The sequence below is a fragment of the Corvus moneduloides genome, chromosome 26, assembly GCF_009650955.1.
Source record: "Corvus moneduloides isolate bCorMon1 chromosome 26, bCorMon1.pri, whole genome shotgun sequence".
Classification (NCBI taxonomy): Eukaryota; Metazoa; Chordata; class Aves; order Passeriformes; family Corvidae; genus Corvus; species Corvus moneduloides.
Window position 1 is genome coordinate 3,743,831 of NC_045501.1, and position 23,292 is coordinate 3,767,122.

General features: G+C 55.0%; 2 protein-coding genes and 1 gene segment (V, D, J or C); all 3 read right to left on the reverse strand.

Moving 5' to 3' along the window:
- Positions 1-71: 71 nt before the first annotated feature.
- LOC116455808 lies at positions 72-5,448 on the reverse strand. The gene is made up of 4 exons (XM_032134096.1): positions 4,096-5,448; positions 857-1,283; positions 514-647; positions 72-100 (listed from the first exon to the last, which is right to left on the reverse strand). Exons 1-4 carry the CDS (start codon positions 4,142-4,144, stop codon positions 72-74), a joined length of 639 nt encoding a protein of 212 aa, XP_031989987.1. The 5' UTR covers positions 4,145-5,448.
- A 978-nt stretch (positions 5,449-6,426) lies between these two features.
- Positions 6,427-8,330, reverse strand: LOC116455809. Its single transcript, XM_032134097.1, has 3 exons — positions 7,884-8,330; positions 6,882-7,412; positions 6,427-6,446 (listed from the first exon to the last, which is right to left on the reverse strand). The coding sequence occupies exons 1-3, from the start codon at positions 7,957-7,959 to the stop codon at positions 6,427-6,429; spliced, it is 627 nt and encodes a 208-aa protein (XP_031989988.1). The 5' UTR covers positions 7,960-8,330.
- A 6,298-nt stretch (positions 8,331-14,628) lies between these two features.
- Positions 14,629-16,529, reverse strand: LOC116456049. The segment is given in 2 exon segments: positions 14,629-15,179; positions 16,048-16,529. Coding segments are annotated over 2 exon segments (420 nt in total).
- Positions 16,530-23,292: the final 6,763 nt, after the last annotated feature.

Here is a 23,292-nt window from a genome sequence, read left to right on the forward strand (position 1 = left end):
CCTAATCATTATCATCATCGATCAAACTAGTAATTCCTTTTATTCATATAAATATATTTAGGTTACCATCCTTAGACGAGTCCCTTCAAGGCAAACATGTCTGGGAACAACACCTCGTGCAAACACCTATACCCAGAGTCAGACACACTGCTTCTCTTTGGCTGCAGGACTCCCAGCAAAACCCTCTTTGGTATAACCTCCTCACTCAAGATTAGGGGATGATGACTGACACTTGTGTGGGGATGAAAGTCCTCAAAAGGGTGAGGTGATCATCTTATAAACCCAGGAATTTTCCTGCCTTATCGAATGCAGTGAGAAAGTGTTAGGGTGTCGTGAAAGACGAGGGATGTTTAGATAGAGGGCAAAGATAGGGAAAGAGAATGATGGAAGTTTTGGGACTGCAGGGGCACGAGGGTGCCGGTGTCGGTGCCGGTGTCTCTGTCGGTTTCTCTGTCGGTGTCTCTGTCGGTGTCAATGCCGGTGTCGGTGTCTCTGTCGGTGTCAGTGCCGTGCCGGTGTCTCTGTCGGTGTCAGTGCCGGTGTCGGTGTCTCTGTCGGTGTCAATTCCGATGCCGGTGTCTCTGTCGGTGTCAGTGCCGGTGCCGGTGTTGGTGTCACTGTCGGTGTCAATGCCGATGCCGGTGTCTCTGTCGGTGTCAATGCCGGTGTCTCTGTCGGTGTCGGTGCCGGTGCCGGTGCCGGTGTCTCTGTCGGTGTCAGTGCCGGTGCCGGTTTCTCTGTCGGTGTCTCTGTCGGTGTCGGTGCCGGTGCCGGTGTCTCTGTCGGTGTCAATGTCGGTGTCTCTGTCGGTGCCGGTGCCGGTGCCGGTGTCGGAAGCGCCCCGGCAGCCCGGCACGAGCGGGGCGAGGCGGCCCCGGCGGCCGAGCGGCAGCGCCCCCTGCTGGCCGCGGGCGGCGCTGTGGCCCCGGCCCCGCCCGGCCCCGCCCGCGGCGGTTCGTGCCCGGCCGCAGCCCCGGCTCCTCTGCCCGTGTCCCCCAGCGCGCAGTAATACACGGCCGCGTCCCCGCGCCGGGGCCGCCGGAGCCACAGCGCGCTGCTCCGGCGATCTGCCGACACCCACAGACCGCCCGCAATGTCCGGCAGCTCTTTGGACTCTTTCACAATGTGTGCTAGGAATTCGGGTCCTCGGCCCGGGAGATGACGGTACCAGTAGATAAACTCGCTGGTCTGGATTTTGGGATGTGAGCAGCTGATGTTGATGCCGGTGTTCTCGGTGGTCTCCAGCCGTGGCTCCTGCTGGACCTGGGCTCTGGCCACAGCCACTGCCAAGGAGAAAAGAAGAATCACTTTTCTTGAACAGAAAATGTGGTTTAGGGGGAGATGGGAGAGGCGGACAGATCAGAGCTAACGGGGGTATGTTTTGAGAATAAAGGATGGAGAGATTATTTCTCGGAGAGTGTTTGGGAGAGGACGAGAACGTATGAGGGATGTTTTGAAGGAAAATCAGAACAAAATGACAAAAGCAGACTGGCTGAGAGGTATACATGGATGGATGGATGGATGGATGGATGGATGGATAAAGAAATGGAGTAAAAAAGGCAAACTGGGAAGCAATTACTTCACAGAGGGAAGAAAGTATGACAGCAGAGGAGGAGACAGAGGGTAAATAAGAAACGAAAAGGAGCAGGAGGGTAAGAGATGACTTTTGGGCTGGGGACGGTCTCACACAGCCCGCCGACCCGGACGCCCCGACAGCACCATCCACACACACCGAGCAGCAGCGCGGCCAGCGCTGCCAGCCCCGCGCTCCGACACCGCCGCATCCCGCTGCTCCGCCGCCCGAGCATCCCTGTCCTGTCCTGTCCTGTCCTGTCCTGTCCTGTCCTCTCCTCTCCTCTCCTCTCCTCTCCTCTCCTCTCCTCTCCACCGCCTCCAGCTCCGCCCCGGCCGGGCTCAGACCCCGCCTCTCACAGCACCACCACAATGAGCGACACAAGGACGTTTGCCATTGCCAGGGACAAGAGACAGCTGCGTCCCATCCCACACAGCACCGACACTGCATCGGAAGCAGATCCGCTCCGCCACTGGCAGCCCACGGGCGGCAGGATTGCCGAGCCTCTCGCCGTGCCCCCAAGGCACAGCTCCTCCTTTTGCCCTCTGCAGCGCTGCTGAGAGCGGCTGTGTCCCGCCTGGGGCCGAGGGCACGGGGGCTGCCAGCCGTGCTGAAGCCCCGCCCGTGCTGTTTGTCCCGAGTTCAACTGATCCTCCGAGCTGGAGTGAAACAGTCCTTGGTGAGCCTGAAATCAGCATCAGCGGAGCGTGAGCTTTGGAGGGGCAGGAGAGGGAGGGCTCAGGAGACAGGGGCTGCAGTTCAGTGCCTCTTCCCTTGAGACATCTGTAGCGGGCAGCTGCCGTCCCCACTCAGCTGCACTCAGGCTCCTTCTGACCCTGGCAAGCTGCTCTCTGTGCTGCTCAGGGCCAGAGCAGTGCTCGGTATCCCTGGCCCAGTCAGGAAATTCCCTCGCGGTGAGGGACACACATGCACAGACACGGCTTCGTGCACAGCAGTGTGGAGCCCCACACAAATCTGTGCTTCACGTGTGTCCATGCAAACGGGGCTGCTCCAAGAGCACACGAGGCAGGGACACAGAACCAGCCCTGGGCTCTGCTGAGGACGTGTGGGGCCAAAGCAGCAGGGCTGGAGTGTGGAAGGACAAGGTCCCAGACAAGCACAAGGGCACTTTTTCTTTACTTAGAGACTGCACAGGGTGGAAATGAGCCAAAATAGTCCAGAATATTTTCCCGAGGGAAGTGCTAGCATGGATGGGGTGAAAACCATCAGACCATTGTACAGACATGGGGAGGTCCCTTCTGGTGAGCATCGGGGCGACCTCAGGTTCCCTTGCCCCAAGCTCACCCTCTCACAGACACATCCCCTCTCTCCCTCCCTCCCCTGGGTTGTTGCACAGCCGAGGAAGTTGCCTGCACCAGGGTGTCTTGCACAGCACAGAGGTACAAGGCACTGTCAGAGACCTCCACTTCCTCCACCTGCAGGACACTGTATTTCCCCGTGGTGTTCAGGTGCGTGGTGATACGGCCGCTGTGCTTGGCGCCAGGCCCTGCGTGATAGGAGACCAGCTGTGGGGCTTGGCCTTTCTGCACCTGGTACCAGAGCAATCCTCTAAAATTACTGATCTGGTATGTGCAGGTGGTCTGGAAGGGATGTCTCTGCTTCACTATGACTTGTCCATCTTCCTGGGTGACCGTGATCTGCCCCGTGGTGCCTGGAAGAAAGTAAAGGTCAGCAGCTCCACAGGGAAGGACTGTGTGTAGCAAAACAAAATGGGGTGCAAAACCCTGGTTGGAGAAAGCTTTCTGCCTTGTAGAAGAGTCCTGAGAGATTTTGGGCAGGAGTTGGGAGCTCTTTGCACTGCATGACCCAAAGGAGAGCTGTGTTGTGTCTGTCTCCTGCTCCTACTGCTCAGAGGATCAGGGAACAGCCTGTCCTGCCTGAACTTTGTGTGCTGGAAGCCGCACCCCTCCAGCAGCCTGAGGAGCTCATCGAAGTGCAGCAAAAGGATTCATCCTGCTTCGCCATTCCTGTCACCTCTGAGGGCTCCTAGATCCCTGAGTACACACAATGCTGAGCTTGGAAAGAGGGAGCCCTGGTTGTGGTGCCAGCCCAGAGAACACTGGAAGCCACGGCAGAGCTGGCTCAGCCTGGAGGCAGAATGGGACACCCTGTTATTGTAATGAAATGGGAACTCTGAGGTACCTGGGGCAGGTTTGACAGAATCTCAGAATTTGCATTAAAACAGGAGCAATACACAACTGCAGAGACAGCTGAGATTTCCTGTGGTGACTGCAGGAGGATCAGAAGAGAGGCAGAGGAGGTGGATTGAAGGAAAGAGAAAAGACAGTGAAGGACTCTGAGGTTTCTCTTCTCTCCCTTCCCTTTTCCTTTACAAATCTAAGAGCTTCTTGAGAAAACACTTGCAAAACCACAAATAGAAGCAGAGATTTCGCAGTCTTTTCACTCTATTCACTGATATTTCCCCACACGATCCTGGGAAGGCTGTTGAGGCTTTCCTGGGGGGAAGAAGAAGGGTGCCTTAGGGAAAAGCCAGGACTTACCCAGGAGCTGGCCCAGGAAGACCGTGAGGATGAGATAGGCGAGGTGCATGCCGAGACCAAGCTGCGTGTTTGCTGAGTGAGGGAGAGGCAGAAACCACCTGCCAGCCCCGAGATAACAGAGCTGCCGGAAACCACTCTCTGGGGGCAGCAAAGGAAGGAGCGGAGGCGGGGCAGAGAAATGACCTGTCCTTCCAGTGCCTGAAATGCTCCTTCTGCGTGTCTCCCTCCTCCAGCAGCTGCCCCCGTGCCTCCCTCAGCCACCGGCATTCTGACCATTCCGTGCCTCTGGGGCCTCAGTCATGGGAAGGGGCTGTTCCCGCTCAGCTCGCAGTGGAGTCCGCACCTCCCCAGCTGGAATCACCAGCTCTGCTGCACACCCAGTGCTGGGCATCTGGGAGGTCAAGGGCTTCTTCCCCCAGTGAGCTTCCTCAGCTCTGTGGGGTCATTGCTATTTCCTCTGGGAACATCAGACTCCTCTGTCTCTGCCACTTCTCCCCTGCCCTTCTTCATCATGCCTGGTACAAATGCCTCTGTCCCAGCTCCCTTCTTCGCACCCCCTTTTCCGAGTCAACTCCAGAGTGATCCCATACTGGTCATTTTGGTTTCGTCTAAAACGGGTTTGTCACAAAACCCCGTCTAGAATGACGTGATTAATAAATAATACAGGTAATGATAATGGTCATATGAGGAACATTCTCATGCAACTGTTGCGCCTCCCCATGGTTTAGAAGGGGTTTCTAGAGAAGTGGAGGGTCCTGAGGCTGTCACAGATTTTCCAGCTGAAAGAGCAGGATCAAGCTTACCCTGTTATGGGCTCCTTTGATGCTTGTGCCTTCTTAAGCTTCAGAACAGAGATAAGACAATAAGACACGTACAGGGAGATGAGGATTCTGCACTTGTGCTGAGAAGAGATACCAGGGCCACATCACTGCAGTCTGTCCTTTCCTGGGCCTTGTGCGTCCTCTCTCATCATGGCTCCACAACCTCACAAGCTTTCCTTGCTGACAGCTCCCTCATCCCACAAGACCCGCTCAAACCTCCATTGTTGTCATGTTCCTCTGTAGCAGTGAAAGCTTCTCTGGACTCAGGCCGAGAGGGAAGTCAGATTTCAGGGGCTGAATTAAAACCTTTGGATAAGCTGAGATACATGAAGTCACACCAAAGTGAAATAGAAATATAGATCTTTAACTTTTAGTAGAAATATATGCTAAGTGCCTTAAACATTGAAAAGCTGCAGCAGAGACCTTAAACTTAGTTTTTACTACAGCAGTGTTGCCTATTCACAGAATTTCTTTACTTTAGACAAAATATAGATAGAACTATGTGCTTCACATTTTTAGATAGAGTGTTCACATAAACAATAAGAGCTGATAGAAACTGTAAATGCAAATCTGTGTAATACCTATGTAACACTTGTGTAAGTTTCACAACTGCTAGAATGAGACCGGGATAGGTTAAGAAAAGAAAAACTAGACTAATGTGTTAGTCGTATTGGTCAGTTAACAAATATAATCCACACTTCTGTAAGAAAAAATTTATAGAGAAACTAGAACTAGAAGAAGAAGCTGTTTTCTGCCTGCTGTTTGCTGTTGCTGCTTGGCTTTATCATGTAACCCCCTTGAACTCTGCCTTCAAGAAAGCTATGAGACTATGAAATAAAGAACTTAGCACAACAGCAGACTCCTCTGCTCTTCTACCCTGGTCCGAGAAGGAAGGGAATCCCATCAAAAGCCCAGCATTCCTCTTATCACTTCTTGTCACTGACAAAGCTCAGCCTGAGCCACTTCACAGCAGTTTCCTAATGGTCCATCAATTAGAACCTGATGAGCTCCCTCCTTCTCTCCCTTATCACCTACTGCCACATTGGTGTCATTGTGTGCTTTGTTTGTCACTTCCCCTTTTCCTTGTTCTTCCCTTGGCAAGGGGAATGGACGTGATGTGAGCCTTAGAGAACCAGACACCCTGGCCTTGCACATGCCCTGACAGTGGCCTCTGCTGAACTTGCTCAAGTGAGGCAGTTCCTGAACATGCTGAACGGCTCCTGTCCCCAAAGCAAATGGGGTTTCTAGAGCAAGTCTCTGCAGGGAAACCTCATGTGCAGCTCGGTCTTTCAGGTGTCTCCCTCCAACGCTTGCAGCATTGCTAAATCCTGGCATCTGCTTTGCAGGCTGCCTGAGAAGTGACAAACGTGAAGGAAAAGGGACCAATCCGTTTCAGGTGGAAGGTGGGTGTGACAGAGCCCTCCGATGATGTGAAATGCTCCTCTAATCCAACACATTCCTTGTTTTCCCTCACAGATATTCTACTGCTTCAGTAAGATGCTGAATCCTCTCACGGCTGTTTGTGGACACCTGAGGATTAGAATAAAACGTAGTTAACTGAGTTCCAGCCTCAGGTGGGATTCAAAGTACACCTTCCTTACACATCTAGATGGGAAAGTGCCTTCTCATCCACGTTCCAGTACGAGGCAGAGACATTTCCCCAGGGACAGAGATGGAGATTTCCCTGTCACCTCAGCAAGACTCCCTGCAAACATCTCTCCTGCTGTGACCTACTGAGGTGACGGCACTCCATTTATGAGACCATGTGTGCCTGCCAGCGCAGCTGCTTTGTCAGCTCCCAGCACAGATGCTGGCCTGAAGGAGCAGCTCTGCTTTGCAAAGCAGGCTGGGAAGAGCAATGCACGCGCCCAGAGGGCCAAAGGCCATGGCAGAGCCGCAGCCCGCAGCAGTTTCCTGCCAGGCAGAGGAGGCAGAGGGGCGGAGGGGAGGCCGGGCAGTGCGTGCCGAGTGTGTAAGCGCAGGGGGCAGGCTGTGCGAGCCGTGTGTCCGGCGGCCGTGCAGGGCTGTGTCGGGCGCGGTGTGCGCGGGCTCGCTGCGCAGGAAGGAGCTGCGGAGCCGCCTGAGGCCCGGCGGCCGAGCGGCAGCGCCCCCTGCTGGCCGCGGGCGGCGCTGTGGCCCCGGCCCCGCCCGGCCCCGCCCGCGGCGGTTCGTGCCCGGCCGCAGCCCCGGCTCCTCTGCCCGTGTCCCCCAGCGCGCAGTAATACACGGCCGCGTCCCCGCGCCGGGGCCGCCGGAGCCACAGCGCGCTGCTCCGGCCGTCCTCCGACACCAACAGCTGTCCTGCAATGTCCGGCAGATCCTTGGACCTTCTAGAAGTGCCCGCGAGATGTTCGGGTCCTCGGCCCGGGAGATGACGGTAGAAGTGGATGAAATCCTCGACCTGTTTTTTTGGGTGAGAGCAGCTGATGTTGATGCCGGTGTTCTCGGTGGTCTCCAGCCGTGGTTCCTGCTGGACCTGAGCTTTGGCCACAGCCACTGCCCAGGAGAAAAGAAGAATCACTTTTCATCAGCAGTAAATGCCGTGCACGCGGATATGGGATCGAGCAGAGGAGGACAGATCAGAGCGAAGTGGGATATGTTTTGAGAATAAAGAATGGAGAGACAATTTCTGCGAGAGTGGTTGCTTGGACATTGTATGTGGGATATTTAGGAGAAGAGTCAGACTGCAGAAGGGGAGATTGGAATGAGGAAAAGGGATTGACTGCAATGAATGGGCGGGTGGATGAAGGAATGAACGAATGAAGGAATGGCTCAAGAACTGGAGTAATAAAAGCGGCAAGTTCGGAAGGAATGGATTCATTAAGGAGAGAAAGGATGAGGGCAGTGGGTGCAAAAAGGGAGAGGAGGAGCAGGAGTGCCAGAGAGGAATCCCGAGCCCAATGCTGATCCCAGGCAGATGCAGACCCAGCCCCGGCCACCGCCACCTCCACTGCCACCCCCGCGCACCGAGCAGCACCGCGGCCAGCGCCGCCAGCGCCGCGCCCCGGCCCCGCCGCATCCCGCCGCTCCGCCGCCCGAGCATCGCTGCTCCCGCCAGCCCCGGCTCTCTGCTGCGGCCGTGCCGCCTCCTCTCCGCCGCCTCCACTCCTCTTCTGTCCTCTCCGCCGCCGCCAGCTCCGCCCCGGGGCTGAGCCCTGCACCGGCGCCGCTCGGGCTCTCACCGAGTCCTGGCACGGAACGGAGGCGAGGCGAACGCGGCGGGAATGGGGCGGCGGTCCGGACTCTGCACTTCGGAGGCGGCGGGGCCGGGGTGGGTGCCAGGGGATCGGGCTGGTATCGTGGAGCTCAAGATTGACACTCCATGTGTTCCTTTCACACCCATGATCCGTTCCCTCGCATTCTCCCTTTGCTGTCACCTGGCGACTCCTGAATTGGCCTTCAGGGCACGGATTTGTAAGAATGGACAAGGGGCACGAGAGGCAGAGCGCCCCGCTGGGCTTAGCACTTCCTCTGGGGGCACAGCTCGGTTGGGATTTTGCCAGGGCCTTTGGCACGAACCTCCCGTGAGGCAGTTTATAGAGAAGAACCTTCCCCAGAGGAGGCACAGACATGGCACGGCATCTCCCACCTGCTCTGGAGTCATGCAGATGCAGTCTGCATTCATGGAGAGCAGGGGTAACACAGGTGGAAGGTCAGCGATGACAAGGCAGTGTGGTCTGTGGACAGACATGGATTCAGAAACATCTGTGCTTCCATGGAAAGGATAAGATGCAGGAAAGCCAGGAGAGGACTAGAAGGGTTTCTCCTCTCCAAAATGAGTAGCTCGATTTGCTCAGTCTGTCCTCACATGTCTAGATTGACAGTGCCCAAATACACTTGGTGGCCTTTGTTGCACACATTTCTGTTGATACATTTTTTGGACTGGAGAGCTCCAGCACGGCTGAAATACTCCAGGTGTGGGCTCAAACGGGCCAGAGGGGCAGGGTCACCTCCCTAGACCTGCTCACAGCACCGTGACTAGCACAGCTAAGGATGCAGTTGCCCTTCCTTGCTGCAAGGGTGCTGCTGTCTCATGTTGTGCTGGATGGCTCCTAAAACACCAGATCCTGTTGTGTGGATCTGCTTCCAGGACAGACAGCTCTCAGCCTGAGGGACCTGTGTGGGAAAAGAGTGTTAAGGGGTCTCAGTCATCTCTAGGTGCACACCTTGCCTGCCCTCCCATCTCCACAGAGATGTGATCTGGGGACAAATGAATGGGGTTTGCTCTTGGTTCCACTCGTCCCTCATTCCAAATGCATCTCCATGGGGGGGAATGTGGCCTGGCCGATGTCTCCCAGCAGAGCTTCCTGGCAATTACCTCCCCAAGGTCAGTCCATGGAAGAGTGAAAGTCCTTAACTGCTCTGTCTTAAAGCTCAACATAAGCCCAGTGTGACAGGCAGCCAGGCAGGGAGACGGGCTCAGGAACTTTGCACGCTCTGCACAGCCCTTGACAGAAGAGGGTCTGCTGTGGACACGCCTGCGGGGCACAAGGACGTGCTCTGGAATCCAGACAGTTACGGGGCTCTCAGGCTGAGATTCCAAGGTGGAAGTTAAAGGTCCTTGCGGGGTGAAGTCCAAAACAGTCTCCAGGATGCTGGTTTTCCCTGTGCAAGCCACAGGGTATGTCCTTCCTCTCACAGCACAGAGACATTAGGCTTTGTGATCCCTTCCTTCAGTCTGTGTTTGCGACAAAATCTCAGCCTCTGCTTCACTCAGCACCTGCTCACCGGGCTGCACAGGTACACTTGGCATGAGGTTAGACAAGAGAGGGGCTGTGTCCCAACCCTAATGCCACCAACAGTGCATTGAAAAGAAATCCACTCACGTGGATACAGGAGGTGGAAAGGAACCCTCAGTCTTTCTTCCTGGCCACGAATCCAACCTGATGCAGCACAGGGGAGAAGCAGCTGTGCACTGGCCTGGAGACACATGTCTGTGTGTGTGTGTGAGCACTCGCAGCCATGCCGAGGCACTCTCAACCTTCCAAACAGAATTAAGCTAAGAATCCAAACTTGGGTGAAACCTTTGTTGGGGCCTGCAATTGGCAGAAGCAGAGCGTGATGTTTAGAGCAGCTGGGAAAGGAGGTCTCAGGAAGCAGGGACTGCATTTCAGTGCCTCTTCCCTGGACAAATCTCCTGCAGGCTGCTACATCCTTGTTCAACTGCACCCAGGCTCCTTCTGAATCTGGCAACCAGCTGAGTCGGAAGCCCCTTCCCTTTCTCTTTCTCTTCCAGAATGATCCACTTGACAAACATCTCAGCTGATGTTGTTTTCTTCTGAGCCCGCTGTCATGGCAAAGATATGGGTGGACACTGTGTATTAGAGAGAGGCTGAAATGTGGTTGCAGGGGCTCCTGCTTAAGAAATTAGGAGAGACACGCCATGGCCCAGGCTGCTCTTTGCAGGGCAAGGAAGAAAGTGGCTCCTTGTGAAGGCTCCAGCTCCCAGCTCAGGAGTGGCCTTGGTTGCTCTCATTCACCCTTGTGCTCTGTTTCCTGTCTGCTCCCTCTCCCAGGTGCACCTCTGACTTTGAGACGTGTCCTGCTACACCCCGTGCTGGCCCTGCCAGCCCTGTGGCCCCACGCCACCGGCAAACAGCTGCAATGAGCCCTGTGTCCGGCAGTGCCAGGACTCCACCGTGGCCATCCAGCCCTCGCCTGTGGTTGTGACCCTGCCTGGTCCCATCCTCAGCTCCTTCTCACCGCCGTGGGATCCTCCACCTCTGCTGCTGTTGGCAGCATCGTCAGCTCTGGCAGAGCGCCCATCAGCTCCGGGGGCTGTGACCCGTCTGGCATTTCCAGGTGCTACTATGGCAGAAGGTCCCTCCCCTGAAGAAGATGCTGGGAAAGCCCCATGGAGACACCTTGAGGAAATCAGAACATGGTACTGGGGAAAGGATGGACATTTTTCAATGTTGGTACCAGGACAGCTGGAAGGCTTTGCCTTTCCCTTTTCTTTGGTCTCCCCTTGGGAGCAAGGTCCCACCAAGGGCAGCCTGGTGGGGACCATCTGCCTCGTCTCCCTGTCTGGGACAGGTAGACAGGCACCGTACAGGAACTTCTCCACTACCAAGGAGGACACACTCTCAGATGCCCCTGGGCTACCAGCACTGCTGTTCTCCGCTTGTGGGGACTTTCCTTCTGTCTTTGTGACTCATTAAATCTTTCTGCTGCATTCAGGTCTGGCCTCTGTGCAATCATTCCCCCCCCCGTAGACACTTTCCAAGCTGTCAAAGGTGAAGGGAGCCTACCAAGGCTGGGGCCCCAGAAGACCTGCTGTTTACAAACAGAGGAGTGCTGGTGGGAGATGTGGAAGCCATCTTGGGCACAGCAACCATGAAATGATGGAATTTTCAGTATTATGTAAAGGAAGGGAAATCGACAAAATCTCTACCCTGGATTTCTGGAGGGTGGACTTTGGCCTATTCAGGACACTGATTTGCAAAGTCCCTTGGGAAGCAGCCCTTTAAAACAAAGGGGCCCCGGAAGACTGGTTATATTTTAAAACAGAAATCTTGAAGGCACAGGAGCAGCGCGGCGCTATGTGCCGAAAGATGAGCTGGTGGAGAAGAAGACCTGCGTGGCTGAACAGGAGCTTTCCGAGGAACTCAGTGAATAAAAAGAAAGTGTATCACCTTTGGGAAAAGGGCAGGCAGCTCAGGAACAGTTGAAGGATGTTATTAGGTCACGCAGAAAGAAAAGTAGGCAGGTGAAAGCTCAATTAGAACTTAATCTGGCCAATTCTGTTAAAGGTAATAAAAAGTGTTTTTACAAACACATTAAGGAAGGTCGAGGAAAATCACATTTCTTCACTGGATGCCGTGGGGAATATATTCACCAAAGATGAGGAAACACACCTGAGGTGCTTACCACCTTCTTTGCCTCACTCTTTAAGAGCAGGATTGATTATCCTCAGGACAACTGGCCTCCTGAGCTGGGAGACAGGGAAGGCGAGCAGAATGGGACGTCTGTAATCAAGAAAGAGGAAGATAAAGATCTGCTAAGGCACTTAGACGCTCACAAGTCTTTGGGATTGGATGGGATTCACGCTAGGGAGCTGGGGGAAGAGCTCATTAAGCCAGTGCTGAGAAGAGGGGCAGAGCAAGGACGGTGACTCCAAGTTGGAGCTGCCGGTGTTGGTGTCGGTGCTGGTGTCGGTGTCTCTATCAATGTCAGTGCCGGCACCAGTGTCTCTGCCGGTGTCGGTGTCGGTGTCTCTGTCGGTGTCAATGCTGGTGCTGGTGCCGGTGTCTCTGTCCATGTCAATGTCGGGGCCGGTGTCGGTGTCACTGTCGGTGTCACTGTCGGTGTCTCTGTCAGTTTCAATGCCGGTGCCGGTGTCGGTGTCTCTGTCCATGCCAATGTCCGTGCCGGTGTCGGTGTTTCTGTCGGTGTCTCTGTCGATGTCTCTGTTGGTGTCAATGCCGGTGTCGCTGTCTCTGTCGGTGTCAGTGCCGGAGTCGGTGTCTCTGTCGGTGTCTCTGTCGGTGTCAGTGCCGGTGTCGGTGTCTCTGTCGGTGTCGGTGTCTCTGTCGGTATCTCTGTCGGTGTCGGTGTCGGTGTCTCTGTCGGTGTCAATGCCGGTGTCGGTGTCTATGTCGGTATCTCTGTCGGTGTCTCTGTCGGTGTCTCTGTCGGTGTCAGTGCTGGTGTCGGTGTCTCTGTCGGTGTCGGTGTCGGTGTCAATGCCGGTGCCGGTGTCTCTGTCGGTGTCAGTGCCGTGCCGGTGTCTCTGTCGGTGTCGGTGTCTCTGTCGGTGTCTCTGTTGGTGTCGCTGTCTCTGTCGGTGTCAATGTCGGTGTCGGTGTCGGTGCCGGTGCCGGTGCCGGTGTCGGAAGCGCCCCGGCAGCCCGGCACGAGCGGGGCGAGGCGGCCCCGGCGGCCGAGCGGCAGCGCCCCCTGCTGGCCGCGGGCGGCGCTGTGGCCCCGGCCCCGCCCGGCCCCGCCCGCGGCGGTTCGTGCCCGGCCGCAGCCCCGGCTCCTCTGCCCGTGTCCCCCAGCGCGCAGTAATACACGGCCGCGTCCCCGCGCCGGGGCCGCCGGAGCCACAGCGCGCTGCTCCGGCGATCTGCCGACACCCACAGACCGCCCGCAATGTTCGGCAACTCCTTGAACCCCTTGAGAGCGCTCACGAGCAGCTCGGGTCCTCGGCCCGGGAGATGACGGTACCACTGGATGTAATCGTTGCTCTGGATTTTGGGATGTGAGCAGCTGATGTTGATGCCGGTGTTCTCGGTGGTCTCCAGCCGTGGTTCCTGCTGGACCTGGGCTCTGGCTGCAGCCACTGCCGGGGACAGAAAAAGGACAGACCTCAAATCCTACATTGCCCTACTGCACAGAACAAAGCCCGAGGAAGCACTCAGGAATGTACAGGATGCTGAGGGAAACAGTTTCCAGAAGATTTCAAGACATGAAGGAACGGAAGTGTCCATTAATCGTTTGTGGAGAGATGAATGCGTGAATGACAGGAGGACTGGGGAAGGCACTGGAGAATGGGAGAAAGTGAGAGAAAGGACAAAAAGTCAAAAAGTAACGTAGCAAGCGGTAAGGACTTGTGAGCTAAAAAGGAGAGAAAAGGAATGTTTGTGCAGGGTTAGACAAGGAATAGAAGCCAGAGATTTCTTAGGGAGTATTGGATGGAGAAGAGGGAGGGATGAACGGGAGAATAGTTCGCGGGAAGAGGTCTGTGAACAAGTCAGGCAGGACCGCAGCCTCCAGGGACCTGCGGAGTCACCCCGGCCCCAGCCGCGGCTCCCTTCGCCTCCAGCCCCGCGCACCGAGCAGCACCGCGGCCAGCGCCGCCAGCGCCGCGCCCCGGCCCCGCCGCATCCCGCCGCTCCGCCGCCCGAGCATCGCGGCTCCCGCCAGCCCCGGCTCTCTGCTGCGGCCGTGCCGCCTCCTCTCCGCCGCCTCCAGCTCCGCCCCGGCCGGGCTCAGACCCCGCCTCTCACAGCACCAGCACAATGAGCGACACTGGACGTTTGCCATTGCCAGGGACAAGAGACAGCTGCGTCCCATCCCACACAGCACCGACACTGCATCGGAAGCAGATCCGCTCCGCCACTGGCAGCCCACGGGCGGCAGGATTGCCGAGCCTCTCGCCGTGCCCCCAAGGCACAGCTCCTCCTTTTGCCCTCTGCAGCGCTGCTGAGAGCGGCTGTGTCCCGCCTGGGGCCGAGGGCACGGGGGCTGCCAGCCGTGCTGAAGCCCCGCCCGTGCTGTTTGTCCCGAGTTCAACTGATCCTCCGAGCTGGAGTGAAACCGTCCTTGTGGAGCCTGAAATCAGCATCAGCGGAGCGTGAGCTTTGGAGGGGCAGGAGAGGGAGGGCTCAGGAGACAGGGGCTGCAGTTCAGTGCCTCTTCCCTTGAGACATCTGTAGCGGGCAGCTGCCGTCCCCACTCAGCTGCACTCAGGCTCCTTCTGACCCTGGCAAGCTGCTCTCTGTGCTGCTCAGGGCCGGAGCAGTGCTCGGTATCCCTGGCCCAGTCAGGAAATTCCCTCGCGGTGAGGGACACACATGCACAGACACGGCTTCGTGCACAGCAGTGTGGAGCCCCACACAAATCTGTGCTTCACGTGTGTCCATGCAAACGGGGCTGCTCCAAGAGCACACGAGGCAGGGACACAGAACCAGCCCTGAGCTCTGCTGAGGACGTGTGGGGCCAAAAGCAGCAGGGCTGGAGTGTGGAAGGACAAGGTCCCAGACAAGCACAAGGGCACTTTTTCTTTACTTAGAGACTGCACAGGGTGGAAATGAGCCAAAATAGTCCAGAATATTTTCCCGAGGGAAGTGCTAGCATGGATGGGGTGAAAACCATCAGACCATTGTACAGACGTGGGGAGGTCCCGTCTGGTGAGCATCGGGGCGATCTCAGGGTCCCTTCCCCAAGCTCACCCTCTCACAGACACATCCCCTCTCTCCCTCCCTCCCCTGGGTTGTTGCACAGCCGAGGAAGTTCCCTGCACCAGGGTGTCTTGCACAGCACAGAGGTACAAGGCACTGTCAGAGACCTCCACTTCCTCCACCTGCAGGACACTGTATTTCCCCGTGGTGTTCAGGTGCGTGGTGATACGGCCGCTGTGCTTGGCGCCAGGCCCTGCGTGATAGGAGACCAGCTGTGGGGCTTGGCCTTTCTGCACCTGGTACCAGAGCAACGCATTAAAATAATTGGTCTGGTATGTGCAGGTGGTCTGGAAGGGATGTCTCTGCTCCACTATGACTTGTCCATCTTCCTGGGTGACCGTGATCTGCCCCGTGGTGCCTGGAAGAAAATCAGTGTCAGCAGCTCCACAGGGAAGGACTGTGTGTAGCAAAACAAAATGGGGTGCAAAACCCTGGTTGAAGAAAGCTTTCTGCCTTGTAGAAGAGTCCTGAGAGATTTTGGGCAGGAGTTGGGAGCTCTTTGCACTGCATGACCCAAAGGAGAGCTGTGTTGTGTCTGTCTCCTGCTCCTACTGCTCAGAGGATCAGGGAACAGCCTGTCCTGCCTGAACTTTGTGTGCTGGAAGCAGCACCCCTCCAGCAGCCTGAGGAGCTCATCGAAGTGCAGCAAAAGGATTCATCCTGCTTCGCCATTCCTGTCACCTCTGAGGGCTCCTAGATCCCTGAGTACACACAATGCTGAGCTTGGAAAGAGGGAGCCCTGGTTGTGGTGCCAGCCCAGAGAACACTGGAAGCCACGGCAGAGCTGGCTCAGCCTGGAGGCAGAATGGGACACCCTGTTATTGTAATGAAATGGGAACTCTGAGGTACCTGGGGCAGGTTTGACAGAATCTCAGAATTTGCATTAAAACAAGAGCAATACACAACTGCAGAGACAGCTGAGATTTCCTGTGGTGACTGCAGGAGGATCAGAAGAGAGGCAGAGGAGGTGGATTGAAGGAAAGAGAAAAGACAGTGAAGGACTCTGAGGTTTCTCTTCTCTCCCTTCCCTTTTCTAAGAGCTTCTTGAGAAAACTCCCAAATCTAAGAGCTTCTTGAGAAAACACTTGCAAAACCACAAATAGAAGCAGAGATTTCGCAGTCTTTTCCCTCTATTCACTGATATTTCCCCACACGATCCTGGGAAGGCTGTTGAGGTTTTCCTGGCAGGAAGGAGAATGATGCCTTAGGGAAAAGCCAGGACTTACCCAGGAGCTGGCCCAGGAAGACCGTGAGGATGAGATAGGCGAGGTGCATGCCGAGACCAAGCTGCGTGTTTGCTGAGTGAGGGAGAGGCAGAAACCACCTGCCAGCCCCGAGATAACAGAGCTGCCGGAAACCACTCTCTGGGGGCAGCAAAGGAAGGAGCGGAGGCGGGGCAGAGAAATGACCTGTCCTTCCAGTGCCTGAAATGCTCCTTCTGCGTGTCTCCCTCCTCCAGCAGCTGCCCCCGTGCCTCCCTCAGCCACCGGCATTCTGACCATTCCGTGCCTCTGGGGCCTCAGTCATGGGAAGGGGCTGTTCCTGCTCAGCTCGCAGTGGAGTCCTCACCTCCCCAGCTGGAATCACCGGCTCTGCTGCACACCCAGTGCCGGGCATCTGGGAGGTCAAGGGCTTCTTCCCCAGTGAGCTTTCTCATCTTCCCGTGGTGTCCTCAGCTCTGTGGGGTCATTGCTATTTCCTCTGGGAACATCAGACTCCTCTGTCTCTGTTGCTTCTCCCCTGCCCTTCTTCATCATGCCTGGTACAAATGCCTCTGTCCCAGCTCCCTTCCTCCCACCCCCTTTTCCGAGTCAACTCCAGAGTGATCCCATACTGGTCATTTTGGTTTCATCTAAAACGGGTTTGTCACAAAACCCCGTCTAGAATGACGTGAATAATAAATAATACAGGTAATGATAATGGTCATATGAGGAACATTCTCATGCAACTGTTGCACCTCCCCATGGTTTAGAAGGGGTTTCTAGAGAAGTGGAGGGTCCTGAGGCTGTCACAGATTTTCCAGCTGAAAGAGCAGGATCAAGCTTACCCTGTTATGGGCTCCTTTGATGCTTGTGCCTTCTTAAGCTTCAGAACAGAGATAAGACAATAAGACACGTACAGGGAGATGAGGATTCTGCACTTGTGCTGAGAAGAGATACCAGGGCCACATCACTGCAGTCTGTCCTTTCCTGGGCCTTGTGTGTCCTCTCTCATCATGGCTCCACAACCTCACAAGCTTTCCTTGCTGACAGCTCCCTCATCCCACAAGACCCGCTCAAACCTCCATTGTTGTCATGTTCCTCTGTTGCAGTGAAAGCTTCTCTGGACTCAGGCCGAGAGGGAAGTCAGATTTCAGGGGCTGAATTAAAACCTTTGGATAAGCTGAGATACATGAAGTCACACCAAAGTGAAATAGAAATATAGATCTTTAACTTTTAGTAGAAATATATGCTAAGTGCCTTAAACATTGAAAAGCTGCAGCAGAGACCTTAAACTTAGTTTTTACTACAGCAGTGTTGCCTATTCACACAATTTCTTTACTTTAGACAAAATATAGATAGAACTATGTGCTTCACATTTTTAGACAGAGTGTTCACATAAACAATAAGAGCTGATAGAAACTGTAAATGCAAATCTGTGTAATACCTATGTAACACTTGTGTAAGATTCACAACTGCTAGAATGAGACCGGGATAGGTTAAGAAAAGAAAAACTAGACTAATGTGTTAGTCGTATTGGTCAGTTAACAAATATAATCCACACTTCTGTAAGAAAAAATTTATAGAGAAACTAGAACTAGAAGAAGAAGCTGTTTTCTGCCTGCTGTGTGCTGTTGCTGCTTGGCTTTATCATGTAACCCCCTTGAACTCTGCCTTCAAGAAAGCTATGAGACTATGAAATAAAGAACTTAGCACAACAGCAGACTCCTCTGCTCTTCTACCCTGGTTCGAGAAGGAAGGGTATCCCATGAAAAGCCCAACATTCCTCTTGTCACTTCTTGTCACTGACAAAGCTCAGCCTGAGCCACTTCACAGCAGTTTTCTAATGACCCATCAATTAGAAGCTGATGAGCTCCCTCCTTCTCTCCCTTATCACCTACTGCCACATTGGTGTCATTGTGTGCTTTGTTTGTCACTTTCCCTTTTCCTTGTTCTTCCCTTGGCAAGGGGAATGGACGTGATGTGAGCCTTAGAGAACCAGACACCCTGGCCTTGCACATGCCCTGACAGTGGCCTCTGCTGAACTTGCTCAAGTGAGGCAGTTCCTGAACATGCTGAACGGCTCCTGTCCCCAAAGGAAATGGGGTTTCTAGAACAAGTCTCTGCAGGGAAACCTCATGTGCAGCTCGGTCTTTCAGGTGTCTCCCTCCAACGCTTGCAGCATCGCTAAATCCTGGCATCTGCTTTGCAGGCTGCCTGAGAAGTGACAAACGTGAAGGAAAAGGGACCAATCCGTTTCAGGTGGAAGGTGGGTGTGACAGAGCCCTCCGATGATGTGAAATGCTCCTCTAATCCAACACATTCCTTGTTTTCCCTCCGAGATGTTCTACTATTTCAGGACGATGCTGAATGCTCATCCAAGGGTGTTTGGGGAAAGCCGAGGATGAGAACAAAATGTAGAGAAGCGAATTCCAGCCTCAGGTGGGATTCAAAGTACACCTTCCTTACACATCTAGATGGGAAAGTGGCTTCTCATCCACGTTCCAGTACGAGGCAGAGACATTTCCCCAGGGACAGAGATGGAGATTTCCCTGTCACCTCAGCAAGACTCCCTGCAAACATCTCTCCCGCTGTGACCTACTGAGGTGACAGCACTCCATTTATGAGACCATGTGTGCCTGCCAGCGCAGCTGCTTTGTCAGCTCCCAGCACAGATGCTGGCCTGAAGGAGCAGCTCTGCTTTGCAAAGCAGGCTGAGAAGAGCAATGCACGCGCCCAGAGGGCCAAAGGCCATGGCAGAGCCGCAGCCCGCAGCAGTTTCCTGCCAGGCAGAGGAGGCAGAGGGGCGGAGGGGAGGCCGGGCAGTGCGTGCCGAGTGTGTAAGCGCAGGGGGCAGGCTGTGCGAGCCGTGTGTCCGGCGGCCGTGCAGGGAGGGCTGTGTCGGGCGCGGTGTGCGCGGGCTCGCTGCGCAGGAAGGAGCTGCGGAGCCGCCTGAGGCCCGGCGGCCGAGCGGCAGCGCCCCCTGCTGGCCGCGGGCGGCGCTGTGGCCCCGGCCCCGCCCGGCCCCGCCCGCGGCGGTTCGTGCCCGGCCGCAGCCCCGGCTCCTCTGCCCGTGTCCCCCAGCGCGCAGTAATACACGGCCGCGTCCCCGCGCCGGGGCCGCCGGAGCCACAGCGCGCTGCTCCGGCGATCTGCCGACACCCACAGACTCCCCTCTGGCTCCAGCACTGCTTTTGTGCCTCGGACAGCCGTTGCTACCAGCTGGGGTGGTTGGTCTGGGAATTGACGGTACCAATGAGTGGAGTCTGCAGTAATTTTGGGGTGCAAGCAAGTGAGGTTCAGGCCGGTGCCCTCGGTGGTCTCTGCCCACGGCCCCTGCTGCACTTGCTCTGTGTCAGCAGCCACTGCTGGCAAAGAAGGAAGAAAAGAGAAAGATCGTCAAAACTGTGCCATTCTGAGTGTTTTTTTGCCAGACGGAGTCAGGAACAGTGTCCACAAGGCAGAGTCAGACTGGAAGGGAATGTGAGGGAATTCGAAATTCATGCATGCAGAGATCAGGCAGAAGTCAGGTCCACACATGCACGGATGCATAGAGAAATGAAGAGTTAAACTGAAGAAGAGAATGCTGTATTCAGGGCAAAAATAAATGCTGAATGTACAGGGCAAAATATAGGCGTATGGAAAAGCAGGCACCCATGCAAGCAGGATATACCGACACAAATTATGAAGACTTCTCGGGGTAAGAGAGGGCAGAGAGGCAGGGAGAGGGAAAGACTTAAGGAGGAGAGGGAACAGTCCGCGCCAGTCTCCCTGGGGAATACCCCAGCCCCAGCTCCAGCCCCAGCCCCCACCGTGTCAAACCCACGCACCGAGCAACACCGCGGCCAGCGCCGCCAGCCCCGCGCCCCGGCACCGCCGCATCCCGCCGCTCCGCCGCCCGAGCCCCTCTGTCCCTGCCAGCCCCTGCTCTCTGCTCCGGCAGCGCCGCCTCCTGTCCTCCGCTCTCCTCTCCGCCGCCGCCAGCTCCGCCCCGGGGCTGAGCCCTGCGCCGGTGCCGCTCGGGCTCTAGCCAGGTCCTGGCTGGATGCGGGGGGAGAGGCGAGAGCGGTGGGAGTGGGGCGGCGATCGGAGCTGTGGCCCACGGAGACAGCGGGGCCAAGTGCACGGACCGGGAGCCGTTTGTCCGAGGGAGCACAGGACTGACAGATTATTTTCTCCCTTCTCCCCCATCAACTATTCCTTCCCGTTCCCCCTCCACTGGCACGTGGGGATTTCCGAATTGTCCTTCAGGGCACGTGTTTGTAAGAGCAGACAAGGGGCACAAGAGGCAGAGGGCCCTGCTGGCCTCAAGACCCTGGGCTCATTTCCGGTCTAAGAGAGCATCTGTACTGGCAGAGATTGACAAGGCAGAAAAAGAGTTGTGCAATATCAGCGGGAAGAGAGGAGTGGGATTCTGTGAGAGAAACAACTCTGCAGTCAGGAAGGTCAGTGAGGAAGGAGGGAGAGGAGCTGCTCCAGGTACCAGAGTACTGACATTTCTGCAGCCTGTGATGAAGACCATGGCGAGGGAGGTTGTCCTCCTACCGCCTATGAAAGTCCATGGTAGAGCAGAGATCCATCCTGTGGAAGATCCAAAGCCACAGCAGGTGGATGTGTCGTTAAGGAAGATGTGACCCCGTGGAAAGCCCCCACGGGAGCAAGGTCCTGGCAGGACTATGTCTCCATGGAGAGGAGCCCATTCTGGAGCTGATTTTCTGGCAGGATCTGTGGACACACGGGGGACCCATCCTGGAGGCATCTCTTCCTGAAAGACTGCACTCCGTGGACAGGACACGTTCTGAAGCAGTTGATGAAGAACTGCAGCCCATAGAAAGGACCTGTGTTGGAGAGTTTCTTGCAGAATTTTCTCCCATGGGAGGGACAACAGGCTGGAGCAGGGAAAGAGCATGAGGAAGAATAGAAACTGAATGCATCCCCCATTTCCTGTCCCCTGTGAGGGGTCTAGGCAGAAATTCAGGAGTGAAGTTCAGCCTGGAAGGAAAGCAGGGGAGTGGAGAAAGTGGTTTTGGGTTTGCCCTTATTTCTCCCTATCTTCTTCTAAATTTGTAAATAAATAAAATTCATTTCCCCAAGTCAGCCCAGTTTTCCCCATGACAGTAAGTGGTGAGGGATCTCCCTGTCCTTACCTGAACCCACATTGTTTTCATTGTATTTGCCCCCTGTCCTGTTGATAGCGGGGAAGTGATAAAGCAGCTTGGGGGCCGTCTGACACTCTGCCAAGGTCAACCCAACCCCAAGAGTCCATGCTCATGATGGAGCAGCATCGCAGAAGAAATGGTCAGCAATGTTTTTAGTGCAGAAAGGACATTTCAGCAGCACTGACACCTGGAAGGAGATGTCCGCGGAGCCTGCTGCCCACGCCAACAGCACTGGCAGGCAGCTGTCTTCCTTTGTCATGATAGTGTTTTTCACCAAGCAGTTACAGACGGTGCCACAATGCCAGAAGGACGTGGCTGAGAGGATCAGGAACTCGGTCATACTCAGGAAGAAGTGGGAGAATGAAATCAGGAAATGCAAATGGTAGTGCTGGTGACAAGGAATGACTCCAGCATCTGAGGGTGACACAGCAGATCTCCAAGAAGGAAAGCCTAGAAAGGAATAACGTATCAGGATCTTCAGGGGCTGCTCAGGACTCAAGGTGGCAAGGATGAGGCGCTTCCCACTACAGTTAGGAGATCCATGGAGAAATAAAAGCAACAGGTCCATGTGGCACATGGGGACCTCACCCTGTCTGACAGATTTTGTGTTTCCTTTGGCACAATGCACTGTTCTGGTTGGAACAGCTTTTTGGGGTCCAGAAGGAATCAGTTACCCTGGCAGAAGCAGGAAGCAAAAGTGTGCTGGGCTAAGTTCTTTGTGTCTCTTGATGTCAGAAGAATAAAATCAACCGTGGCTAGAAGGCAAGGGAACCGCTTTACCTGGCCCTGGCTGGGCTGAGGAGCATGTGGCAGAACACAGAAAAGAGAATTTGGCTGAGCTCTGACAAGCATTTCTGGTATGATGGAACGGACCTTTGTCAGGTAAGGGCTGACTGTGGCCTGTGGCAACTCATTCCATGTCTGGTAACTTCTGTTTCTCTTGGTTTTCAATTGCCCAATTGCCAGTTGCCGAATTTAAATGCACAAGGAGTTGCATGAATGGAGAGAGGTATTCTTCTCATAAGAGACAGGCAGCAGTATAATTCTTTAAAATAAAACAGAGACTTAACAAAATTCAATGGCAAATGCAAGAGTAGTTTAACAGGATTTGGTGGCAAGGTAGACTTGTTCATTTACTGCAGAGATTACAGATAAAATTATCATGGAGACCTACCGAGTCCCAAGGATCAGAATGAACAGCCTTGCACTCTGAACACCTTCTCAGTGGAAGTTTAGGTGTGACTGCATCCAGATGTAGTTTAAGACTCTGTGAACAGTCTATTTCAAAAGAATATTATATGTATAATGAATCCTATATATGGCCTAGTTAAAATTTCAGTGTAGCATGCTGTTGCCGTGTCCTCACATGAACAACCTTCAGCTGTCACTTGGCCTTCACAAAAGGCAGAAAGAGCTGAGCAGCCTTAGGGAGGAGAAGGACAGAGGCAAGAGCAGAACCAGCCTGACATGGTGTAAGAGACGGTCCGAAAATCCCTCATCTGCCTCACGATCATCGCCAAGGACAGAGACTGAACACAGGAGTCCTGGCTTGGCTGAGGTGGGACGTCTGCCAAGTGTTGCCTACGGGTGTGCCCACTGGGAACTGGTACGCATTCCTGAGGAAATTAGTGCAGGTCCCAATGGACTGCGCCGTTCTTGCTGCCCAGGCGGGAAGGACTGCGCGGAAAGGAACGACCTGTCCTGTACACCTCTCCTGTACACCTGTCCTATACGTCTGTCCTGTACCTGTTTCCCAAAGCAACGGACCCCATAACAACGGCTGTAGATTTCCCAACCTCTTGGCCAGTTGCCCCTCGTTTCTGAAAAGGACTATAAAGGGACCTTCTGAAATAACCGAGTCCGAGATCTCCCCACGGAAGGAAGACAAATCTATTGGCGGAAGACCACGAGGACTTCGTCTCATCCGTTGGTAGCTATTGCCCCCTCTTTTTCCCCCTCTCTACTTTTCTCTCTCTCTCTCTCTCTTTCTCTCCCTTACTCTCTTCTATTGCATTACTGTGTTGTGGGCACTTAATAAAGGTGCACTGTTTTGATTAAAACTGAAATCTCCTTGTGTCCTTTACACTCTGAGATCAATAAACGAACCATCACG

Excerpts from the sequence above, each read along its gene's own strand:
- LOC116455809 (XM_032134097.1), bottom strand. The coding sequence starts at position 7,959 with ATGCTCGGGCGGCGGAGCGGCGGGATGCGGCGGGGCCGGGGCGCGGCG. Across the intron at positions 7,413-7,883 it reads GCTGGCCGCGGTGCTGCTCG|TGGCTGTGGCCAAAGCTCAG; the intron begins GTGCGCGGGGGT and ends TCTCCTGGGCAG. Across the intron at positions 6,447-6,881 it reads CCCCTGCGCTTACACACTCG|GTGTCCACAAACAGCCGTGA; the intron begins GCACGCACTGCC and ends TCTAATCCTCAG.
- LOC116455808 (XM_032134096.1), bottom strand. The coding sequence starts at position 4,144 with ATGCACCTCGCCTATCTCATCCTCACGGTCTTCCTGGGCCAGCTCCTG. Across the intron at positions 1,284-4,095 it reads CTTCCTGGGCCAGCTCCTGG|TGGCTGTGGCCAGAGCCCAG; the intron begins GTAAGTCCTGGC and ends TCTCCTTGGCAG. Across the intron at positions 648-856 it reads GGGGCCGCCTCGCCCCGCTC|AGACACCGGCATCGGCATTG; the intron begins GTGCCGGGCTGC and ends TGACACCGACAG.